The sequence below is a fragment of the Sus scrofa genome, chromosome 13 (genome assembly GCF_000003025.6).
Source record: "Sus scrofa isolate TJ Tabasco breed Duroc chromosome 13, Sscrofa11.1, whole genome shotgun sequence".
In the NCBI taxonomy this organism is placed as follows: Eukaryota; Metazoa; Chordata; class Mammalia; order Artiodactyla; family Suidae; genus Sus; species Sus scrofa.
Window position 1 is genome coordinate 120,811,858 of NC_010455.5, and position 21,674 is coordinate 120,833,531.

At 36.1% G+C, this 21,674-nt stretch overlaps 1 protein-coding gene across 21 annotated transcripts in view; it reads left to right on the top strand.

Annotated features, from left to right (window-relative positions):
• Nucleotides 1-21,674, top strand: part of ATP11B (ATPase phospholipid transporting 11B (putative)) — a 146,275-nt gene that overhangs the window by 84,225 nt on the left and 40,376 nt on the right. For all 21 annotated transcript variants that reach the window (XR_002337765.1, XM_021069876.1, XM_021069867.1 and 18 more), the window contains 9 exons: nt 338-406; nt 2,066-2,139; nt 2,483-2,586; nt 5,574-5,755; nt 7,154-7,357; nt 12,854-13,007; nt 14,915-15,017; nt 19,876-20,021; nt 20,961-21,020. Coding sequence is in view for 20 of the 21 variants with exons in the window: in XM_021069876.1 (XP_020925535.1) it covers nt 338-406; nt 2,066-2,139; nt 2,483-2,586; nt 5,574-5,755; nt 7,154-7,357; nt 12,854-13,007; nt 14,915-15,017; nt 19,876-20,021; nt 20,961-21,020 (1,096 nt within the window). In the remaining variant the exon portion in view is untranslated. The remainder of the gene's footprint in view (nt 1-337; nt 407-2,065; nt 2,140-2,482; nt 2,587-5,573; nt 5,756-7,153; nt 7,358-12,853; nt 13,008-14,914; nt 15,018-19,875; nt 20,022-20,960; nt 21,021-21,674) is intronic.

Sequence of the window (21,674 nt, forward strand, 5' to 3'; positions counted from 1 at the left end):
ATGATTTGTGAGAAATTATTGTGTATATATTGTTTTAGATGTACTCTGATCCTTCAAGTTCTTAAAAATAATGCTGTACTAGGAAATTCCCTTGTGTGTGCCACAAAGGGTTAAGGATCCAGCATTGCCACTACTGTGGTTCAGGCTCAGGTTCAATCCCTGGCCCAGGAACTTCCACATGCTGCAGGTGCAGCCAAAAAAAAGAATACTATACTCAAAAAAAAAAAAAAACTTTAAAATACATCTTAAACTTTTATTTAAACATTTTTATTAGTTAGATCGTAAAATATGAAATATCATCCTTTAAATCTTATATTTCTTTTTCTTTAATCCCTAGATTTGGCATTGTATTTATTGGCAACTCTGAAGAAACTATGGAAGTTAAAACACTTGGAAAACTGGAAAGGTAATTTTTTTCTGTATTGTACTTTTCTGTATATTAAGTTTTTACTGTAGAACAAGTTGGTAAACAATGACCCAGAAGCCAAATCTGGCCTATAGCCTGTTTTTGTACAGCCTGCAAAGTAAGTTACATATTTAAAGTGTTTGCAAAAACAAATAAAAAAAATGCCAAGACCATATATGCCCTTCAAAGCCTGAAGTATTTACTGTCTGGCACCTTAGAGAAAAACATTTACTGACCCATATTCCACAGTAATAGCAATATGTTTCCTGGTGGCTCAGTAGGCTAAGGGTCCAGCATTCTCACTGCTGTGGCTCGGGTTGCTGCTGTGGCACAGGTTCAGTCTCTGGCCTGGGAACTTCCACATGCCATGTGTGTGGCCAAAAAATAAAAATATTATGCTCTGAATCTTTCATCTGTATTTTAGCTTAATGGTTCTTGAATTTACTTATGTGTTTATTTTTATATACTCGGGGTAATGAGTATCATAAGTTTATATTCACTAAAGAAAAATTCTTTATCTTTCCTATGATTTTTGTCTTTCAAACATCAAGCAACTGCTATCTTATTTCTAGTATTTCTACTGTTTGAAAAATTAGTCCATTCTTATTATAATCATACCTTTTGTGGTTTTAGCAATTCCAATCCTATCTCAACTATACCTGTGCTTTTCCAGACTAATGCTTTTCTGAACCAAATAGTGCCCACTTTGGCTACTTTCATCTGGGAGCCTAGCTCATTTTATCAACTTAAAAACCATATTTCTACTCAGTGTTTTTCTTTGAGATGTGTAAAACATTCCATATTACATCATTGTGTAAATTCATCCAGAAGATTTTTCAAGCCACACCTGACCCATCTACACAAATTCTTTTACAGCTCCCTAGGAGGCCTTTGTTCCCCCCACCTGCATACACATACCTGTCTTAGGTTCAGAATCACTACTGTAATGAGCCTCTGTTATTAATGCGAGTGTCTGTATTTCTCATGTATGTTTGGGCAGAAAAAAAGGTTGAGAATTAGTCACCTTTTTTAGTGAGAAAAACATGAAGCTGGGCAGATCTGGATTCCAATCCTTGTTCTGCCACTCAAAATCTTACTTGACTTGAGGCAAATTAGTATATTCTTCTGAATTTAATAGTCTTCATTTGTAAAGACTTACCTCCTTGGGTTCTCATGGGTAGTAAATAACATAAGGGGAGTTCCCCTGGTGGTTCAGCAGTAACCAGCTGAGCTAGTATCCATGAAGACGTTAGTTCGATCCTTGGCCTTTCTCAGTGGGCTGTGGTGTAGGTCATAGATTCGACTTGGATCCAGCATTGCTGTGGTGTAGGCCTGCAGCTACATCTCTGATTCAACCCCTAGCCTGGGAACTCCGTATGCTGTGGGTGTGACCCTAAAAAGACAAAAAATAAATTTAAAAAAATAAATAAGGTATTTAAAGTACATAGCATTTGACAAGTACTTAATAAATGTCAGTTCCTTCTTTTTCTATCTTGTTTTGTTGTGTTATATATCTATCATCTTGAAAAATGTGGTTGAGATTAATTAATTGTCCTGAATTAACCATTTTTATCCTTTTAGAGATTCTTTCTAAATATTCCCTTAGTATTATTTTAAGAAGTAAAGATTTTATCTTTCTTATCTTTTTTGTTCCCTTAGGTACAAACTGCTTCATATTCTGGAATTTGATTCAGATCGCAGAAGAATGAGTGTAATTGTTCAGGCACCTTCAGGTAACCAATCTAAACTTTCCTTTCCTTTTTTTTTTTTTTTTGGCTTTTTGCCCTTTCTAGGGCTGCTCCTGCGTCATATGGAGGTTCTCAGGCTAAGGGTCTAATTGGAGCTGTAGCTGCCAACCTATGACAGAGCCATGGCAACACAGGATCTGAGCCACATCTGTGACCTGCACCACGGCTCACGGCAGCACCAGATCCTTAACCCACTGAGCAAGGCCAGGGATCGAACCTGCAACCTCATGGTTCCTAGTCGGATTCGTTAACCACTGAGCCATGATGGGAACTCCATGAATTTTTATTTTTTAATATTAAGAGCTTGATAATTCATTTTTCTTTTTAGGTGAGAAACTATTATTTGCTAAAGGAGCTGAATCATCAATTCTCCCTCAATGTATAGGTGGAGAAATAGAAAAAACCAGAATTCATGTAGATGAATTTGCTTTGGTAAGTGCAGATTTCTCTTATTTCAAAAATGCTAAAATGAAAAAAAATGCTTTCATATATATGAAAGATTTGAGGTTTCATTTTTACATTAGTATTTTATCAAGTATTATAGAAATTCTGCAGTTTCAGTTACATTACATGTTAGCTCCTCATTCTTTTATTAAAAAATTACTTTTAACCTGCTGAAATATGTCTTCTATTTGAATCTGTCATGTATTTATATAGAGTACTTATGGCTGCAAACACCACTCAAATTGCTGTATTAAAAAGGGAGGTGTACAAAAATTCCATGGATGTGTACAAACTGGATCCCCTCATACATTACTGATGGGAATATAAATGATACAGCTACTTTAGAAAATAATTTAACAGATCCTCATAGAGCATAGGGTAATATAGAATTACTGTATGACCCAGTAATTTCACTCCTAGGTGAAATAAGATTGTTGAAAACATAAGTCCACACAAAAACTTGTGCAGAAATATTCTTAGCAGCATTATTCCTAATAGCCAAAAAAATGGAAACACCCAAATGTCCACCAACTGATGAATGGATTAAACAATGTGTCATATCCATATAATGGAATGTTATTTGGCCATTAAAAGGAATGAAATATTGATATATGCACCATCATGGATAAACTTTGAAAAGTTTGCTCAGTATAAGGAGCTAGTCACAAAGGGCCCCATATTCATTTATATGAATTATCCAGAACAAGCAAATTCACAGAGCCAGAAGGCAGATTAGTGGTTGCCAGGAGCTGGAGGAAGGGAGAAAAGAAAGGAAAGTGTTTGCTAATGGATATGGAATTCCTTTTAGAGGTGGTGAAGTGATCTAGAAGTAGTAATAATGAGTACACTAAAGACCACTGAATTGTAGTCTTTAAGGTGAACTATGGCATGTGAATTCTGTCCTTAATAAAAGAGTGTCAGAGTATCTTAAAAAAAACAAAGTGCTACAATCCATGTGAAGAGGAATATTATTAAGCAGCTCTCTGTCAGTCTTAGGACCTCATGATCTCTCATTTCTGTAAATGTGTGCTCCATACTTAGTTCACCTGACTCCTTTGCTTGCTTATATTTCTTTTCACCCATTCTTTGTTTATGGTCTAGTTCATTTACCACACTATAAAGTCATTGACAAGAAAAGACATTGTTGTACTTTTCTGTCCTTTTACTATCCTGAACAATGCTGGTCTGTAAGTTTACACTCAATAAAAGTTTATTATAGAATGAATGAATGAATTTCATATGTTAATAACACTAGTGGTCCCTTTTACTTAAAAGAAACAGGTGTTTATAGGTGTAGGTCATTTGTAAATCAAGGAATGTCAATATTTAGAAATCTGCTAAATAGTGTCATATAGTACTTTAAAACCTACCTTGTCCAACTCCTGTTATAGAACATTTATTTTGCTATTTTCTGAGGAAAATGTATTGAAAAAAAAAAAACAAACAAAACTTTTTTCTTCTCGGCCACAACATGCAGCAGCTTGATGTGGGATCTCAGTTCCTAGGCCAGGGATTGAACCCAAGCCACAGTAGTAAAAGCACTGAGTCCCAACCGCTAGACCACCAGAGAACACTCGGAAAAAGAACTTTTATAAGCTTTCAGATTTAGTTTGGTTTTGGTTTTTTGTTTTTGATTTTTTTTTTTTTTTTTTTTAGGGCCACACCCATAGCATAGGGAAGTTCCTAGGCTAGGGGTTAAATTAGAGCTACAGCTGCTGGCCTACACCACAGCCACAGCAACATCAGATCCAAGCTTCAGCTGGGACCTACACCACAGCTCATAGCAATGCCGGATCCTTAACCCACTGAGCGAGGCCAGGGATCAAACCCACAACCTCATGGATCCTAGTCAGATTCGTTTCCCCTTCACCACAACAGGAACTCTAGCTTTCAGGTTTAGATAGCAGCTTTCAGATATTAACATCATAATAAAAGTTTGCACCTAGTAGAAACAAATAATCAAATATAATATCCTAAGTTTTGTGTACTTCTAATTCACCAGCAAAGATATAATGATACAATTTTAAATTATTCAATGCTTCTAGATTATTGGTTGTTTGATTATGACCATCTTACAGGCTTCATTATTTGAATTATGAGTTTGACATACCATGAATCTTCAGGAAATTATAGTCCCCTCTGCTTAAAAAAAAAAAAAAAATTCCTTTTTTTATTTTTTTGTGATGCCCACAGCATGTGGAAGTTCTTGAGCTAGGGATCAGACCCACACCACAGCAGTGACCTGAGCCACTGCAGTGACAACACCAGGTCTTTGACCTTCTGTGCCACAAGGGAACTCCAACAAAAAATTCTTAAAAAGTAGATAAAAGTGGATGCCTCTCTTGACAATCTCGTAGGTAACATTGTAGAACTTCTGTCTTTCCAGGTAAAATGGTTTTAAAATCACAGATAGATCATCTTTATTATCTTGTCTAAGCTCTGTAATGTTTTACAATTCAATGACCTTAAATATTTTGAGCAACTTTTTAAAAACTCATCGGAAATTAAGAGCTATGAGAAGTTCCTGTTGTGGCTCCGCAGTAACAATTCAGACTAGTATCCATGAGGATGTGGGTTCAATCCCTGGCCTCGCTTAGTGGGTTAAGGATCCGGTGTTGTGTGGCTATGGTGAAGCTGTGGTGTAGGTCGCAGACACGTTTCAGCTCCCATGTGTCTGTGGCTGTGGCGAAGGCTGGCAGCTACAGCTCCGATTCAACTCCTAGCCTGGAAACTTCAATATCTCACAGGTGTGGCCCTAAAATGACAAAAAAGAAAGAGGCTATGATGTCATTTGTGTCGTGTAACCCAGATGACTAGGATTTTGTAACAGTCTATTTCCTATCATTAAATGATAGTACTTTTAAAATTATTTATAAGTGATTTTTGCTAATGGGGTCCTCAGTTTATTTCAATGACTTCTTAATTCCCCATTAGTTATTTTTGTTCAATTTTTGTTTATAATTTTTTTGTTTTAGAAAGGGCTAAGAACTCTGTGTATGGCCTATAGACGATTTACATCTAAAGAGTATGAGGAAATAGATCGACGCCTATTTGAAGCGAGGACTGCCTTGCAGCAACGGGAAGAGAAATTGGCAGATGTTTTCCAGTTCATAGAGAAAGACCTGATATTACTGGGAGCTACAGCAGTAGAAGACAAGTAAGTATCAGATCAGGCAGTATCATTTTTCTCTCATAAGAATTGTTCTAGCCAAATGTTTCTCGTTTATGACAAATTCCATTTATTAACACTTTATAATAACTTAATATATTTAAAATCAAAATAGAGTTAAAACCTTAATTTTTAGCAGTCCATATGTGTAATTTTTGTTCTAGCCAGATACCTGAAGTAGTTGAAAGAATCTAGCCATTTATAGTTTTGCCTTTATGCTTGAATTTTTACAGTACTGTTCAGTGTGCCATACAAAGATCTTAAGCACTAGCTTAATTATCCAGCTTACCTCCTTCCACTGCCCCCTTCTACTTTACATTTCCACAGTACCAAACTGTCTATAGTTCTTGGAACAACAACTGTAGTTTAAACTATTCTATTTTGTGCCTTTTTTCCTTGATAAGGCTGTGCCTTCTGCCTGGATCATTCTTCCCTTATCCATTTTTGAATATTTATTGACAAAGTATAATTCATATATTATCTGCACTCCAGAAAGACCTTTCCTAACCCCTGATAGGATTAAAAATATTCTTTGGAAAGTCTTCTTTTGTAGATAATTCCATTATCCTTGTGGCAGTGTATTATAATGATTTGAAGACTTTCTCCTCTGTCAGCCTGTGAATGCCTAGAGATCTACTTATTCTTTGCTTTTGTTCCTCTCTCAATGTGTGTTTCACAGTTTCTTGAATTAAGTTGAATTCTACAGTATAATCTATTGTTGTGTTTTTCTCTACCCCCTAGATCTTAGGATGCTTGGATTTTTTAAAATCTAGGTTTTCATTTACTTTTCAGTAGTCCTCATGAGATTTCTGAGACTCACCTGAGGTTATATAAACCTGTATTGTCTACAGTCTAATTTTTGAACTACTGAGATGAGAGATTTTCTTACCAATAAGAGAGAAAATCTTACTTGACATTTAAGGCATTCTGTAGAGTTAGTTGGTTCTATAAAAATCGACTTTGAAGGTATATTCTTTTTTAAATTTTTTTTTAATTTTATGGCCATACCCACAGAATCTGGAAGTTCCCGAGCCAGGAATTGAAACTGAGCTACAGCTACAGCCTACACCAGAAGCTTTAACCCACTGCACCAGGCTGGGAATGGAACCCACACTTCTGCGGTGACCCAAGCTACTATAGTCGGATTCTTTCCCAACTGTGCCATGGCAGGAACTCTCAAAGATAGATTCTTAAACTATGAAGTTATAGTTTTTATATTAGCCAGGTACCTGATCACTACCCTAATGTGAAAAATAAAATTCAGCTATATTATATGACATTCCTAGATTAAGGTGTTGAGAATTTACCTTACTTGTACTTGGTTTATATTTAAAATACGGTCAAAAAAGTATTTTCTATTACTAATTTTGCCTCTTTTATTTTCAGACTACAAGATAAAGTTCGAGAAACTATTGAAGCATTGAGAATGGCTGGTATCAAAGTGTGGGTACTTACTGGAGATAAACATGAAACAGCTGTTAGTGTGAGTCTATCATGTGGACATTTTCACAGAACAATGAACATTCTTGAACTTATAAACCAGAAATCAGACAGTGAATGTGCTGAAAAATTGAGGCAGCTTGCCAGAAGGTAAGAATATAATTATCTAGATCATGGAGTTGGTCACCAAGCTATGGTCCATGGGTCCAAATACAGCCCACTGCCCTTTTTTACAGCCCATGAGTTCAAAATATTTTACGTTTTTTTTAATGAATGAAGAAGTCAAACAGTAATATTTCGTGGAGTGAAAATCATATGATATTCAAATTTCAGTGTCTGTAAAGTTTTTTTTTGTTTTGTCTTTTTAGGGCCGCACCTGTGGTATATGGAGGTTCCCAGACTAGGGGTAGAATTGGAGCTGTAGCTGCCAGCCTATACCACAGCCACAGCAACACCAGATCCGAGCCACATCTGAGACCCACACCATAGCTCATGACAACACCAGATCTTTAACCCACTGAGCAAGGCCAGGGATCGAACCTGCGGCCTCATGGACACTAGGCACATTCGTTACCGCTGAGCCATTATGGGCACTCCCTGTAAACTTCTACTGGAACAGAGCCACATTTGTTCATTCACATGACATCAGGGAAGGCTTTTCCACTGTGAAAGCACAGTTGAATAATTGCAACAGAGACCTTATAAAGCGGTTTTATCATTTCTCACTGCTGCCTGACACACTACAAATCACAGTAACATAGTTATAACTCATTAGTTTTTTCTGTGCCACACATTTTGCCATATGACAAATAGTATATTTTTATTAGTAGTATTTATTCATCATGTTCAAGCATGAAAAGAAAAATAGACTTTTAACATTACACTCTTAAAGCAGAGTGGAGTAGTTATTGTATTTTATTGTCAAGTTGGATGGCAAAGCATCATGTTTATTATTCAGTGATAATATGCTTTAATATGCTACCTGTTTGAAAAGACATCAAAAATGAAATATAAAATCTCATTACTGATTTTTCTGTTGTAATAAAATGTAAAACTCATACAGATCATCAAAAGATAAACAAGGTTGCAATTGATTTTGAAGATGGATAACATTAACTTTGAACCCCAATTAATCAAAATGTTCTTCCCCCCACCAAATAAAACTTTATTATTTTAAAAATTATACTTACTGTATTTTTTACTTAAAAATTTTTTGTAAAAATTTGTTTCTTCTCTTGTAACTAAGTGCCTACATATTAGCCTCCTGGCCCATAAAACTTAAAATTGAAGTGTTTATTCCTGGCACTTTATAGAAAACATTTGCCAACTCTTGATGAAGTTCACATGATGAAACTGGGAAATTAATCTGCATTTTCACTGTTCAAAGATAATTTCATAAGTATTTATGTTTTAATTCATTCTCTTTTTCTCTAAATCTGTTTTTTAAGGCAGATCAACTTTAGGAACACCCATTTAATGCAGTCTAATTTTTTACAACAAATTAGGTGTGATTCAGTGTAAGCATCAGGGTTGCTTGTATGTAGGCATATTAGATGTCCTTCAGGTGCCTGTCTTTGCAGTCTTAATCATATTAATTCAGAAGAACAAATACAAAAAAAGACAGTGCTGCAGTTGTCAGTGTATGTTCAGTGCTTTATTTATGTTTATTACATAGGCGTTGATGTGGTACTAAACTCTGGATTTCATCAAAGAAAAACTTATTTAAGGAATGATTTATTTATTTTCATTTTTGGCCACCCTGTGGCATATGGAGCTCCGGGGCCAGGAATCAGATCTGGGCCACAGTTTCAACCTAAACCGAAGCTGCAGCAACGCTGGATCCTTAACCCATTATGCTGGGCTGGGGATTGAACCTACATCCCAGTGCTCCCAAGATGCTGCCAGTCCATTGTGCCACAGCAGGAGCTGCTAAGGAATGTTTTAAAGAGACAGTACAACTCTCAGAAGGTTCTTTGCTTGCATTTAAAAAGGTGATTGATCTAGTTAATTATACTACAGTTTTGGAGCAATGATGACACTGTTGGTGCTGCTTAAATATTTAAGTGTCATAATGTCAAAAACTCCCTAAGATGTAGAAATTAATTGCTCCCTAAAATGTAGAAATCATTTGCTTTGTATATGCCTTCTTAAATATTATTTCTGGTTATAAAAATAATAAATGTTCATTTAAAAATACGGAAAGTGGGGAGTTCCTGTTGAGGTGCAGCAGAAACAAATCCAACTAGTATCCTTGCTCAGTGGGTCAGGCATCTGGTGTTGCCATGAGCTGTGGTGTGGGTTGTAGACCTGGCTTAGATCCCGCATTGCTGTGACTGTGGTGTGGGCTGGCAGTTATAACTCTGATTTCAACCCCTAGCCTGGGCATGTCCATCTGCCTTGGGTTTGGCCCTAAAAAGCAAATCAATCAATCAATCAATCAATCCTGAAAGTGATAAGATATGGTTAATAACAGAATACAATAGTCTAAAGAGAGTTTTTATCTGTTTATGATAATATTTAAGTTTTCTATGTATGTATATACTTTTAGTGAATTTGTAAAGATTGTGGATATTGTTCACTTCCCTTTTTGTACAAAAGCTGTGTTATAAAATGAAGTTTATACCTTAAAATAAGTTTTAGGCTTGCTATGTGAAATTTATGTTATATTTTAGAAATATCATCTTTTTGGTGGAATATGTTTTGTGAGTTAACCGTGTGTGTCAATGAGATTTTGATTTATAGACTTTTAGGAAGTATCTGTTCTAAAAATCTTACATATAGCAAAAGAATCCCATGCCTTTGAAATCTTTTGTGTATATATCCATTTCTTTACACATATTAATTGTCTCCTATCTAGGCATTTGGAGCACAGAATCATTTAAGTTGTATTGTTTATTCTCAGAATATTTACAATGTGTAGGAAAAACGGGAGTAAATCATGTTGTCATCATAGACCTATCATCACTGAATTGTAACTGAGGCAAGAACAGAGGGCTGTGGGTGGACAGAGAGGGAAGCTTGGCTTAGGCACAACTCTAGACTAAGCTCTAGCTCTATGTTAGAACTCAAGACTATGTTGTCTCCTGAGATTACATGTAAGCTGGTCAGAGAGTAACACCAAGAAGCAATATGCAAATTCCCAGAGCTGAGAGAGACTCTTTCAAGGAATTGATGGTAGTTAAGTGTGACTGTAGAATGGTGTCGATGGGAGAGGATGTGGGAAGTACTGAGACATGAAGCTACAGAGATGAGCAGATGCTATTTTACTGCATGCCAGAACTGTGAGGTGCTTTTCCATATTTCATAAATGTTATTCCATGGATTGTGAGGTGGTATGGTGATTTATGAAGCCTCTGTAGAGGAATATCTAATTTAGTGTGCCTCAGAAAGATTTCCTAGGAAAACTTATCTGATCTCTCTTACCCTTGGCTACTACTCTTTATGAAGCCATGTGCTGAGGCTCTGCTTAGGCTGAATGCTTTGGAGGCAGCACAGGTTGCTAAGTAAAGTTAAGCCAGTAGGAAAGACAGTCAGTGTAGGTGCTGATTTTAGATATGGTAGAGTTAATAAAAGAAATATACATTTTTTAGAAGTTTATGTTGTAAATGTTAATTGTTTACCACTTATTAGTTATAGTGCCACACAGTAGTTATTAGGCATACTATGAAAGACATCATTTTAACTTATAGAAAATATTGTTTAAATATTACAAGACTAAAATTTATCAATATATGTTAATTTTTATAGCTTGTTGCTTTTTTTTTTTTTTTTTTTTGCCATTTCTTGGGCCGCTCCCACGGCACATGGAGGTTCCCAGGCTAGGGGTCAAATCGGAGCTATAGCCACAGGCCTACACCAGTGCCACAGCAACGCGGGATCCGAGCCGCGTCTACAACCTACTCCACAGCTTACGGCAGCGCCAGATCCCCAACCCACTGAGCAAGGGCAGGGATCGAACCCACAACCTCATGGTTCCTAGTCGGATTTGTTAATCACTGAGCCACGAAGGGAACTAAGCTTGTTGCTCAGTTAATAGTCTCACTTGTCATTTAAAAATTGAGGGTACAGCCAACGTGGAAAACAGTATGGAAAAAAAGTTAAATAAAACTACCATACAATCCGGCAGTTCCACTGCTGGGTATTTACCCAAAGTAGGTAAAATCACTCTCTCAGGGATGTCTGCACTCTCCTCTCCATTGCAGCATTATTCACAGTAGCCGAGAGTGGAACCAGCCTAAGTGTCCATTGATAGGTGTATGGGTAAGGAAAGTGTGTGTATACATACAAAGGATTATTATTCAACATTAAAATAAAAGGAAATCTTGTCTTTTGCAACATCATGGATGGACCATGAGGGCATTATGCTGAGTAAGATAAGTCAGAGAGAAACAAAACTAATGGTAGAATGGTTGGTTGCCCGGAGCCAAGGTGTGGGGAAATGGGGAGTGACATTCAAAGGGTACAAACTGCCAGATGAATAAGTTCTGGGGGTCTGATGTACAGCCTGGTGACTGTAATTAACAGTACTCTACTGTTAATAGAGTAGAGAAGTTGAAAAGTTGTAAAGAGAGTGGATCTTAAGTGTTATTACTACCAAAAAAAAAAAAGTATTTACATGAGGATGGGGGTGTTAGCTAACCTTAATTGTGGTAGTCATTTTTTGCTATATATATAAATGTGTATCAAATCATCATGTTGCACACCTTAAACTCACATACATTATATCAGTAATATCACAGTAAAGCTGAGAAGAAAATAAAATGAAATGTAAGGATGTTTCTCAGTAGCATTCTTGCTATACTGTGAACCCAGTGGTGAGCTGTAGTATTTTCTTTGTGGTGGATTTTGCACAATGCTACTTTGAGTGCTGGCCTTCAACAGCATAAAGAAGCCTGTTCCGCCACACGCTATACAGTGCTTCTTTCATTCAGAGAGCCTTATTACCAAAAGAGGAGTGAGGAGAAACGGCTGAACAAGATAGTGTGCTCAACAATATAGTTGATTTACATACAGATGCAAAATTCTTTTTCTTGTCACAAATAGTTTGCCCAGCTGCCAGAATTAGACTGTGTTTTGGAATAGTGCTCAGTGTAGTATATGCCCACAAGGGAGATGTTATCCATGTTCCAACCTGGTAATATCTGGCATTACAGTCCATTGTAAGGTTAATATCATGAGATGGGTTCTTTCATTCCTTTCCTTCCTACTTAAATGTACAGTGAATCTAGCTCATGAATTTTCCTGAACATTTTTTATTTTATTTAATTTTTTAAACTTAGGATTTGCTAAATGCATAACTAATAATGTTTTTATTTTTGTAAGACTTTTCATACAGTTTGGGAGAATATCCTCAGATTATATGTTACATTCACATTTTAGTAGATACAGTTACTGTATGTGTACATCAGTTCATTGTAAAATTAAATTTTATCTGTTATACTCCTCGTATCAGTTACTCTCAGTTCTGCTTAATCATAACTTTCAATAATACAGCTTAGTTTGTTCCCTAACATCAGTTTTGTAACAGTGAAGTCTGTGAGTGAATGAATGGTCCATCTTTGAAAAAGAATCTATTGTTTGCTAAATGAGTATAAATAATAGGGTTTTAAGGTATCTCACAGGGGATCTAATTATTTTCTTTTTTAGGATTACAGAGGATCATGTGATTCAGCATGGCCTGGTGGTAGATGGGACCAGTCTGTCTCTTGCGCTCAGAGAGCATGAAAAACTATTTATGGAAGTTTGTAGGAATTGTTCAGCTGTATTATGCTGTCGTATGGCACCACTGCAGAAAGCAAAGGTATGTTTATGTCATAAAATGTTCAATAAAGATATTTAGATTTAAAAGTATTCTTTAAGGTTAATATCTTATCTAATTCCATTTGATGGTATTCATTGTATGACTCTTAGTAGGAGCCAGTCACTTATATTATGAAGTCTTTTTTTTTTTTTTTTTTTTTTTGTCTTTTTGCTATTTCTTTGGGCCGCTCCCCTGGCATATGGAGGTTCCCAGGCTAGGGGTTGAATCGGAGCTGTAGCCCCCGGCCTACGCCAGAGCCACAGCAACGTGGGATCCGAGCCGCGTCTGCAACCTACACTACAGCTCATGGCAACGCCGGATCATTAACCCACTGAGCAAGGGCAGGGACCGAACCCGCAACCTCGTGGTTCCTAGTTGGATTCGTTAACCACTGCGCCACGACGGGAACTCCCTATATTATGAATTCTAACCAGGTACATTAGGCCTTTGGAAATTTCAGAATGAGTATTGAAGTTTTACCATTTATAATGACCTAGAAATGACCATGTGATAGATGGCAGTTTGTGATTTTCCTGAGACGCAAATTTGAACTAAGTGTTGATAACTAAAGCCTTGAAAGTTAGGTACTTAACTTGTAAGGAAGCCTAGAAGACTTCAACTCTTATGCACCTCCAGGTGGTTTTTGAATCTCTGCTTATTTTTGCAGTCTCATGAAAGTAATAATTCTCTTCGTTAAAAATGGCTATTAAGTAATATATAGACTTTAAAGTTGAAAAGGTGATTAACTTGTGATATGAAGCTATCTATACACAGGGAATATTTGTGTCAGTTTTGATTTGAGTGAAATCCTATCAAATATTTTTATAAACACTGAATGTTTCGCATATAGATCTAATAAATTATACATCTGGGTCTTTTGGCTTCATGGAATTTTGCTGTAATGCCTTTATTATTATTATTATCATCATCATCCATGTACCCCCAACTGTGGAGACTAAATGTGAGGATCAAACAGAGCTAATGCCTAGATTCTTCATAAAATATATTCAGGTATCCCAAAGAAACCTTTCTTTTGAATTTATTGATTTTAGTCTTGATTGCTTTTTTTTTTTTTTTTTTAAGTGGCTTATGGAAATTCCTGGGCCAGGGATTGAAGTTGAGCCATAGTTGTGACCCATGCTGCAACTGCAGCAGTGCCAGATCCTTTAACCCACTGTGCTGAGCCGGGGATCAAACCCACAGCTTCACAGCAACCTGAATTAGATTTTTAACCTACTGCACCACAGTAGGAACTCCTAATCTGATTGCTTTTTATATTTTAAAAGATTTTGTTACAAGAGAAAATAATTATCTTTCCTCTATATCAAAATGGAAGGAATAATTTCTTGAGAAAGAAAAATATTTGCCTGACGAAGTTCAATTAATTGTAATTATTTCTACATACTTAATCATTATTAAGCTTTTTACAAATTTAAATTGTGTTTAAAAGATTCTTGCTTTCCATCATAAAATCGAAAGTTGGGGAGTTCCCATCGTGGCTCAGCGGAAACGAATGCAACTAGTATCCATGAGGACACAGATTCGATCCCTGGCCTTGTTCAGTGGGTTAAGGATCTGGTGTTGCCGTGAGCTGTGGTGTAGGCCAGCAGCTACAGCTCCGATTCGACCCCTAGCCTGGGAACCTCCATATGTCACAGGTGCTGCCCTAAAAAGACAAATAAATAAATAAATCCAGAGATGGTACTCTGTTTTGCTATGTCATTTCTGAAAGTCATTCTTAGCATCTTAATGTATACAGCCCTCACAAAAAAGTGCATGTTATTATCTGATATAGAATTAATTTTTTTCAATACTTTACTGTTCTTACAACAGAGTCATTTCAGATCAATGACATATAAATAGAAGATTGAAATTTTATCATAACTAATTAGTTCTATGTCTTTCAGGTAATAAGACTGATAAAAATCTCACCTGAGAAACCTATAACATTAGCTGTTGGTGATGGTGCTAATGATGTCAGCATGATACAAGAAGCACATGTTGGCATAGGTGACTGATTTTTTTTCTTTTCCCTTGAACTTTTAAAGTTATTTGGTGATTTTGAATTTTCCTTTTGTAGACTAAGGCACAATATCAAATATATTAATGAGAACTAAATGCAACAGGGTAATATGTCATAGTGTATCCCCATCAGAAACCAATTATAATTAAGCCCAATATTTAGGATATTTTAACTCCAAATTTTCAAAGAAATAAATGCCACATTAGTTAATTTTATCTTTGCCAATTCTCCTTCCCAATAAAGTACATGCCATTTTGTACCTTTTAAAAGTACTTTCACATTATTTTATCTTTTTTTTTTTTTTTTTAAGTGCCGCACCCATGGCATGTGGAGGTTCCCAGGCTAGGGTCGAATCTGGGCCATAGCTGCCAGCCTACACCACAGCCACAGCAACGCTAAATCTGAGCTGAGTCTACGACCTACATCACAGCTCACAGCAACGCTGGATCCTTAACCCACTGAGCAAGGCCAGGGTTTGAACCTTTGTCCTCATGGATACAAGTCAGATTCGTTTCCCCTGAGCCACTCTGGGAACTCCTATTTTATCATTTTTAAACTCCAAATTTGGGATTTACATAGTTAACCATCATGGTTTTCAATTCTTTTTTTTTTTTTTTTTTTGTCTTTTTGTCATTTCTAGGGCCGCTTCTGCGGCATATGGAGGTTCCTAGGCTAGGGGTCTAATTGGAGCTGTAGCCACTGGCCTATACCAGAGCCACGGCAACGCTGGATCCAAGCTGCTTCTGCAACCTACACCACCGCTCACAGCAATGCCAGATCCTTAACCCACTGAGCAAGGCCAGGGATCGAACCCACAACCTCATGGTTCCTAGTCGGATTCGTTAACTGAGCCACGACGGAAACTCCCTTCAGTTCTTGTTTTAGAATATTAATTACTTTATTCATCAATCTAAAGATTCAACAACTATTTTAAAGATTTTTTTTTTCAATTTTGACAGAGATTTCTAGCTTAATAGCATTAGCTGTAGTTCAATATTATTTTGTCACTAGGGTAATATTGACTTTTCACTGCAATTTAGAGCATTGTTTCTCAAATTTGGGTAATGAACAGACCTCTTTTTAAATATACAAATCCTCCAGACTCATAGACTTGCTCTAACTCGTGTTTACAGTGCTACTAATATCATTACTTAAACATCTCATGCTTATGGCCTTTATACCATTTTAAATCCACCATAAGTTTACAGATGCAATTTAAAGGAAAGAGAAAAATGAAAGAAAGTATTAAATTAGCATTTAATTTGGATTAAGCCCCTTTACTGAAACCAAATTGCCATTTTTTTAATGATTTTTATTTTCTCCATTATAGCTGGTTTACAGTGTAAAGATAGTTTTAGAGATAAGGAATTGTACTAAACTGTAGTTAAATTACCACTTATTTCCTATGTAAACCTTTTTTTTTTTTTTTTTTTTTTTTTTTTTGGCTTTTTAGAGTCGCACCCACGGCATATGGAAGTTTCCAGGCTAGAGGTCAAATCGGTGCTACATTTTCCGGCCTATGCCACAGCCACAGCAATGCCAGATCTGAGTCGAGTCTGCAGTCTACACCACAGTTCATGGCAACACCAGATCCCTGACACACTGAGCATCCTCATGGACACTAGCCAGATTTGTTTCTGTTGTGCCATAATGGGAAATCCTTTAAACTGTATTCTGACCTATATTCCTTAATAATTTTATTATACAAATGCTGAAGCAAAAGAGAAAAGTATGGTTTTTTTAATTGAAGGATAAAATTTTAGAGTTAGAAAAGAGGATAATTCTTGCTCTGGAACTGCCTCTGTACTTTGATGAGTAGTTATTGACTAATATTTCCACTCAAATCAACTCCTTCCTCTTCGGGATAATTAACTCTTCATTTTGAAAACTTCATTTCCTTTCTGGTGCATGTCCTGTTGTTTCCTATAAATCTTCAAAACAATTTGATAATTTCCTATACTATATGTTAGAGCATAAAAAACTATAGTGTTTATAACAGTTTGATTGTAGTATGGTAACAACCAGACCAGTGAACAGAATCAATTCAAAGACCTAGGAATTTATTATATATAAAAGGAGATGTTTCAAATAAGTAGGGAAATGAATTATTTGATAAAAAGTACTGATATAACCAGCTATAATGGAAAAAATAAAATGGTAACAACCAGACCAGTGAACAGAATCAATTCAAAGACCTAGGAATTTATTATATATAAAAGGAGATGTTTCAAATAAGTAGGGAAATGAATTATTTGATAAAAAGTACTGATATAACCAGCTATAATGGAAAAAATAAAAATCATTTTATATATATATATAAAAAGTACTGATATAACTAGTTATTTGAGAAAAAAAGGAAGTGGGTCCCTTTCCATCGCTGATAGCAAAAAAATTCCAGGTGGATTAAGGATTTAAATAATTTTTAAGGACCATAAAAAATAATAGGAAAATAATAATAGGAAACCATTAAGGTTCATTAAGAATAATCTTGTTATTTGAAGTATGGAAGGATCTTTTAAGTACAAAACCAACCAAAGCAAGGAACTAAAAAGGGAAAGATCAGTAGGTATGGCAGAAGTAAATACTTCCTATAAACAAATTTAAAGACAAAACTAATAAAGAATATTTGCAAAGTCTTAATATTCCTAATATATGAGGTCTTAAAGTAAGGCAGAATAAGAAAAACACTCTTGTAGGGAGTTCCCGTTGTGATGCAGTGGAAACAAATCCGACTAGTATCCATGAGGATGCAGGTTCGATCCCTGGCCTCACTCAATGGGTTGGGGATCTGGTTTTGACATGAGTTGTGGTGTAGGTCGCAGACACAGCTCATCCTGCGTTGCTGTGGCATAGGTTGGCAGCTGTAGCACCAATTTGACCCCAAGCCTGAAACTTCCATATGCCGGGGGTGTGACCCTAAAAAAAAAGAAAAACTCTCATGGAAGTATGTTGAATGAATGATGTGAGCCATCTGTTGTCACAACAGGAGAAATTTTAAATGAATATTAAATGAATGAAAAAAGTCTTCATTCTCCCTAATAATCAAAAGAATTTAAGATTGCCTGTAAGATTGGCAAAAATTACAGATTGAGAAAACCTGGAATTGGCAAAGGTGTAACAAATGCCCTTATATGATGTTGTGGAATTATAAATTGGTATATCCTGCATTACTGTGTATAACCATTTTAAATGTGTGTCTATTGACCTAACAGTTATGCATCTAGGAATTCCTTTTAAGAAAATAAATGAATGTATTGACAAACATAAGTTATAAACCATGTTTGTAGTATAGTAAGTGACAAAAGCAGATTACAAAACAAATATTCCCATATCTTTATACATTTGTTTGTATGTATATATGTATGCAGAAGGAAAAATTAATTCTAAAAGGATATAGACCAGAGATAGTGGTTTTCTCTAGGTGTTGTAAATATAGGTGATTGTCTTTACTTATACATTTTGGAATATTTTGATCCTTTTATGATAAAAATTTAAATTTTTAATTTAAAAAATTTTTTCAAAGCTACTTCTGCATTGAAAAACAAGCTTGGCAGTAACTCTTTTGAAACCTAGACAATAATTGTAACTCAAAAAAAGGACTCATTTATCAGATAAAATTATGTACTGATTTCAAATCAAATAATAGTGTACATTTTTGTTTTAAAAAGCACACTGACCTATGCATTAAAGTTTTAAAACAGGTAAACATAGTCATTTTGGCTTGATCGAAATTTGCGTATGGCGTATTTATTATGTTCGTTGGAAACAGTGAAGTTAAAGCTGTTTTACAGCATTCTTTTCATTAAAAATCTGTTAACTAGTGCTTCTTGTTAGTCTAAAAAAGATGTTCTTAGATCCTGAACTTTTTTTTTTTTTTTTTTGTCTTTTTGCCGTTTTCTTGGGCCGCTCCCATGGCATATGGAGGTTCCCAGGCTAGGGGTCAAATCGGAGCTGGAGCTGTAGCCGCCAGCGTATGCCACAGCCACAGCAACGTGGGATCCAAGCCACGTCTGTGACCTACACCACAGCTCACGGCAACACCGGATCCTTAACCCACTGAGCAAGGCCAGGGATCGAACCCACAACCTCATAGTTCCTAGTTGGATTCATTAACCACTGAGCCAAGACGGGAACTCTTAATATTATTTTTATATTAATTGTATTTTATTCTAATTCTTTGAAAATTGATGTTACATGCCTGGTATATGTTACAGCTTTATATCAATTACTTTTTTTTTTTTTTTTTTTTGTCTTTTTAGGGCTGCACCCACAGCACATGGAAGTTCCTAGACTAGGGGTCGAATCCAAGCTGTAGCTCGCCACTGCCACAGCAACACGGGATCTGAGCAGTGTCTGTGACCCCACACCACAGCTCACAGCAGTGCTGGATCCTTAACCCACTGAGCAAAGCCAGGGATCAAAGCTGCATGGATGCCAGTCCGATTCATTTCCACTGAACCACGATGGGAATTCCAATTACATGTTTTAGTTACATGTTGTATTCCTTTGGGGAATCTATTGTCTACTATATATTTTTTTCTTTTTTGGACACCCCCATGGCATATGGAAGTTCCGAGGCTCAAATCCAAGCTGCAGTTTCGACCTGTGCCACAGCTGCAGCAATGCCAGTTTCTTAACCCACTGTACAGGCCTGGAGAGATGACACCAGATCCTTAACCCGCTGCAGTGCAGCGGCACCTCTATATTGTCTGCTGTATTTTAGAATATAGTGATCTTAGGTCCGGGTTTAACTGTTATAGATAATCTAAAGATATTTGCAGATATAGCATGAAAATTATACTTACAAGTTATCATGAATTTACCTTTTTGTCCACTTTATTACAGGGATCATGGGGAAAGAAGGAAGACAAGCTGCAAGGAACAGTGACTATGCAATAGCTAGATTTAAATTCCTCTCCAAATTGCTTTTTGTTCATGGTCATTTTTATTATATTAGAATAGCTACCCTTGTACAGTATTTTTTTTATAAGGTGAGTTCATGGAGATATTTTAGAATCCATTACTGACAGAGTATTTGAGGTTTCAATTTAAGGAGTGCTATTATCATACAGCTTACTTTCTTCTTCTTTTTTTTTTTTTTTTTTTTTTAGGGCTGTACCCATGGCATATGGAAATTCCCAGGCTAGGGGTCAGATCAAATTCCGAGGCTATGCCACAGCAACACCAGATCCAAGCCGTGACTGTGACCTACTCCACAGCTCACAGCAATGCCAGATCCTTAACTCCACTGAGTTCCAGGCATCAAACTCACATCCTCATGGATACTAGGTGGGTTCATTACCACTGAGCCACAACAGGAACTCCCATATGAATTATTCTTTAAATTTGTTTCTATAAGTAAAAATAACACCTTATGGAATATACTTTTGTCATTTTGTCATTAACTTAATGTGTATTCACATAAAGCAAATCAGTAGTTGCCAGAGGCCAAAAGTATAGGTGATAGAATTAGCTGGAAATGGATATAAGAGAACTTAGCATGACAGAAAAGTTCTCTAATTGATTGTGTGGTGGTTACATGGGTGTATAAATTTGTCAGAACACATCAGAATTCACACTTGAAATTGATTACTTTATGCAAATTAGAATGTAATTAATTTGATTTCCTTGATGTTATTTTGTCCTAAAAGTATTAAATAATACTTGTCAGGTTGTAAATTCAAGATTATGGTATTGCTTGGCAATAATACAAGTCAAAGGTATTTTATTCTAGCATTTGCAATGCTGCATAGACTTATAGACATTTTTTAATAAAATATGAATCCTGTTTTCCCATTTTCTATGGATAAGTTCTTAATGTTTAGATCAACTGAGATTGTATTTTTGGATTCTTTAATAGTCATTTTTAGAAATTGTTTCTCTTTTAGACCTAAGTATTTTAATTATTTCAATTTAATCTTGTTTTCCAGAATGTGTGCTTTATCACACCCCAATTTTTATATCAGTTCTACTGTTTGTTTTCTCAACAAGTAAGTAAATAGAAGTTTTTGTTTTTCCTTTTAGAATAAAGTATGTGTGTTCACTTTTTTTTTTTTTTTTGTCTTTTTGCCATTTCTAGGGCCGTTTCCGCGGCATATGGAGGTTCCCAGGCTAGGGGTCTAATCGGAGCTGTAGCCTCTGGCGTACGCCAGAGCCACAGCAATGCGGGATCTGAGCCGAGTCTGCAACCTACACCACAGCTCACGGCAACACCAGATCGTTAACCCACTGAGCAAGGGCAGGGACCAAACCCGCAACCTCATGATTCCTAGTCGGATTCGTTAACCACTGCGCCACAACGGGAACTCGGGAACTCCGTGTGTTCACTTTTTGATAGATATTTGGAGGGACTTTTTCTGTTTTTTCTGGTCCTACAGATAACTACACGAAACTTTTCTAATTAGTATATGTAATCAGCATAACATCCATAATTCTCTATTCTGACTTTAAGTTTGAAGCAAGTGTTAATCAAAATATATTTTAACTCTGGAAGCTTTTTTAAAAAAATAGGTATTGACTCTTAATAGCTTATGAGAGAATTTTGCTGTTTTCAACTTACGTGTAATATTTCTGTAAACTCTGTATCAAGCCAAGCAAGGTATTTGTTGAGATGATACCTCATTATTTATTCTTTGACTCATATA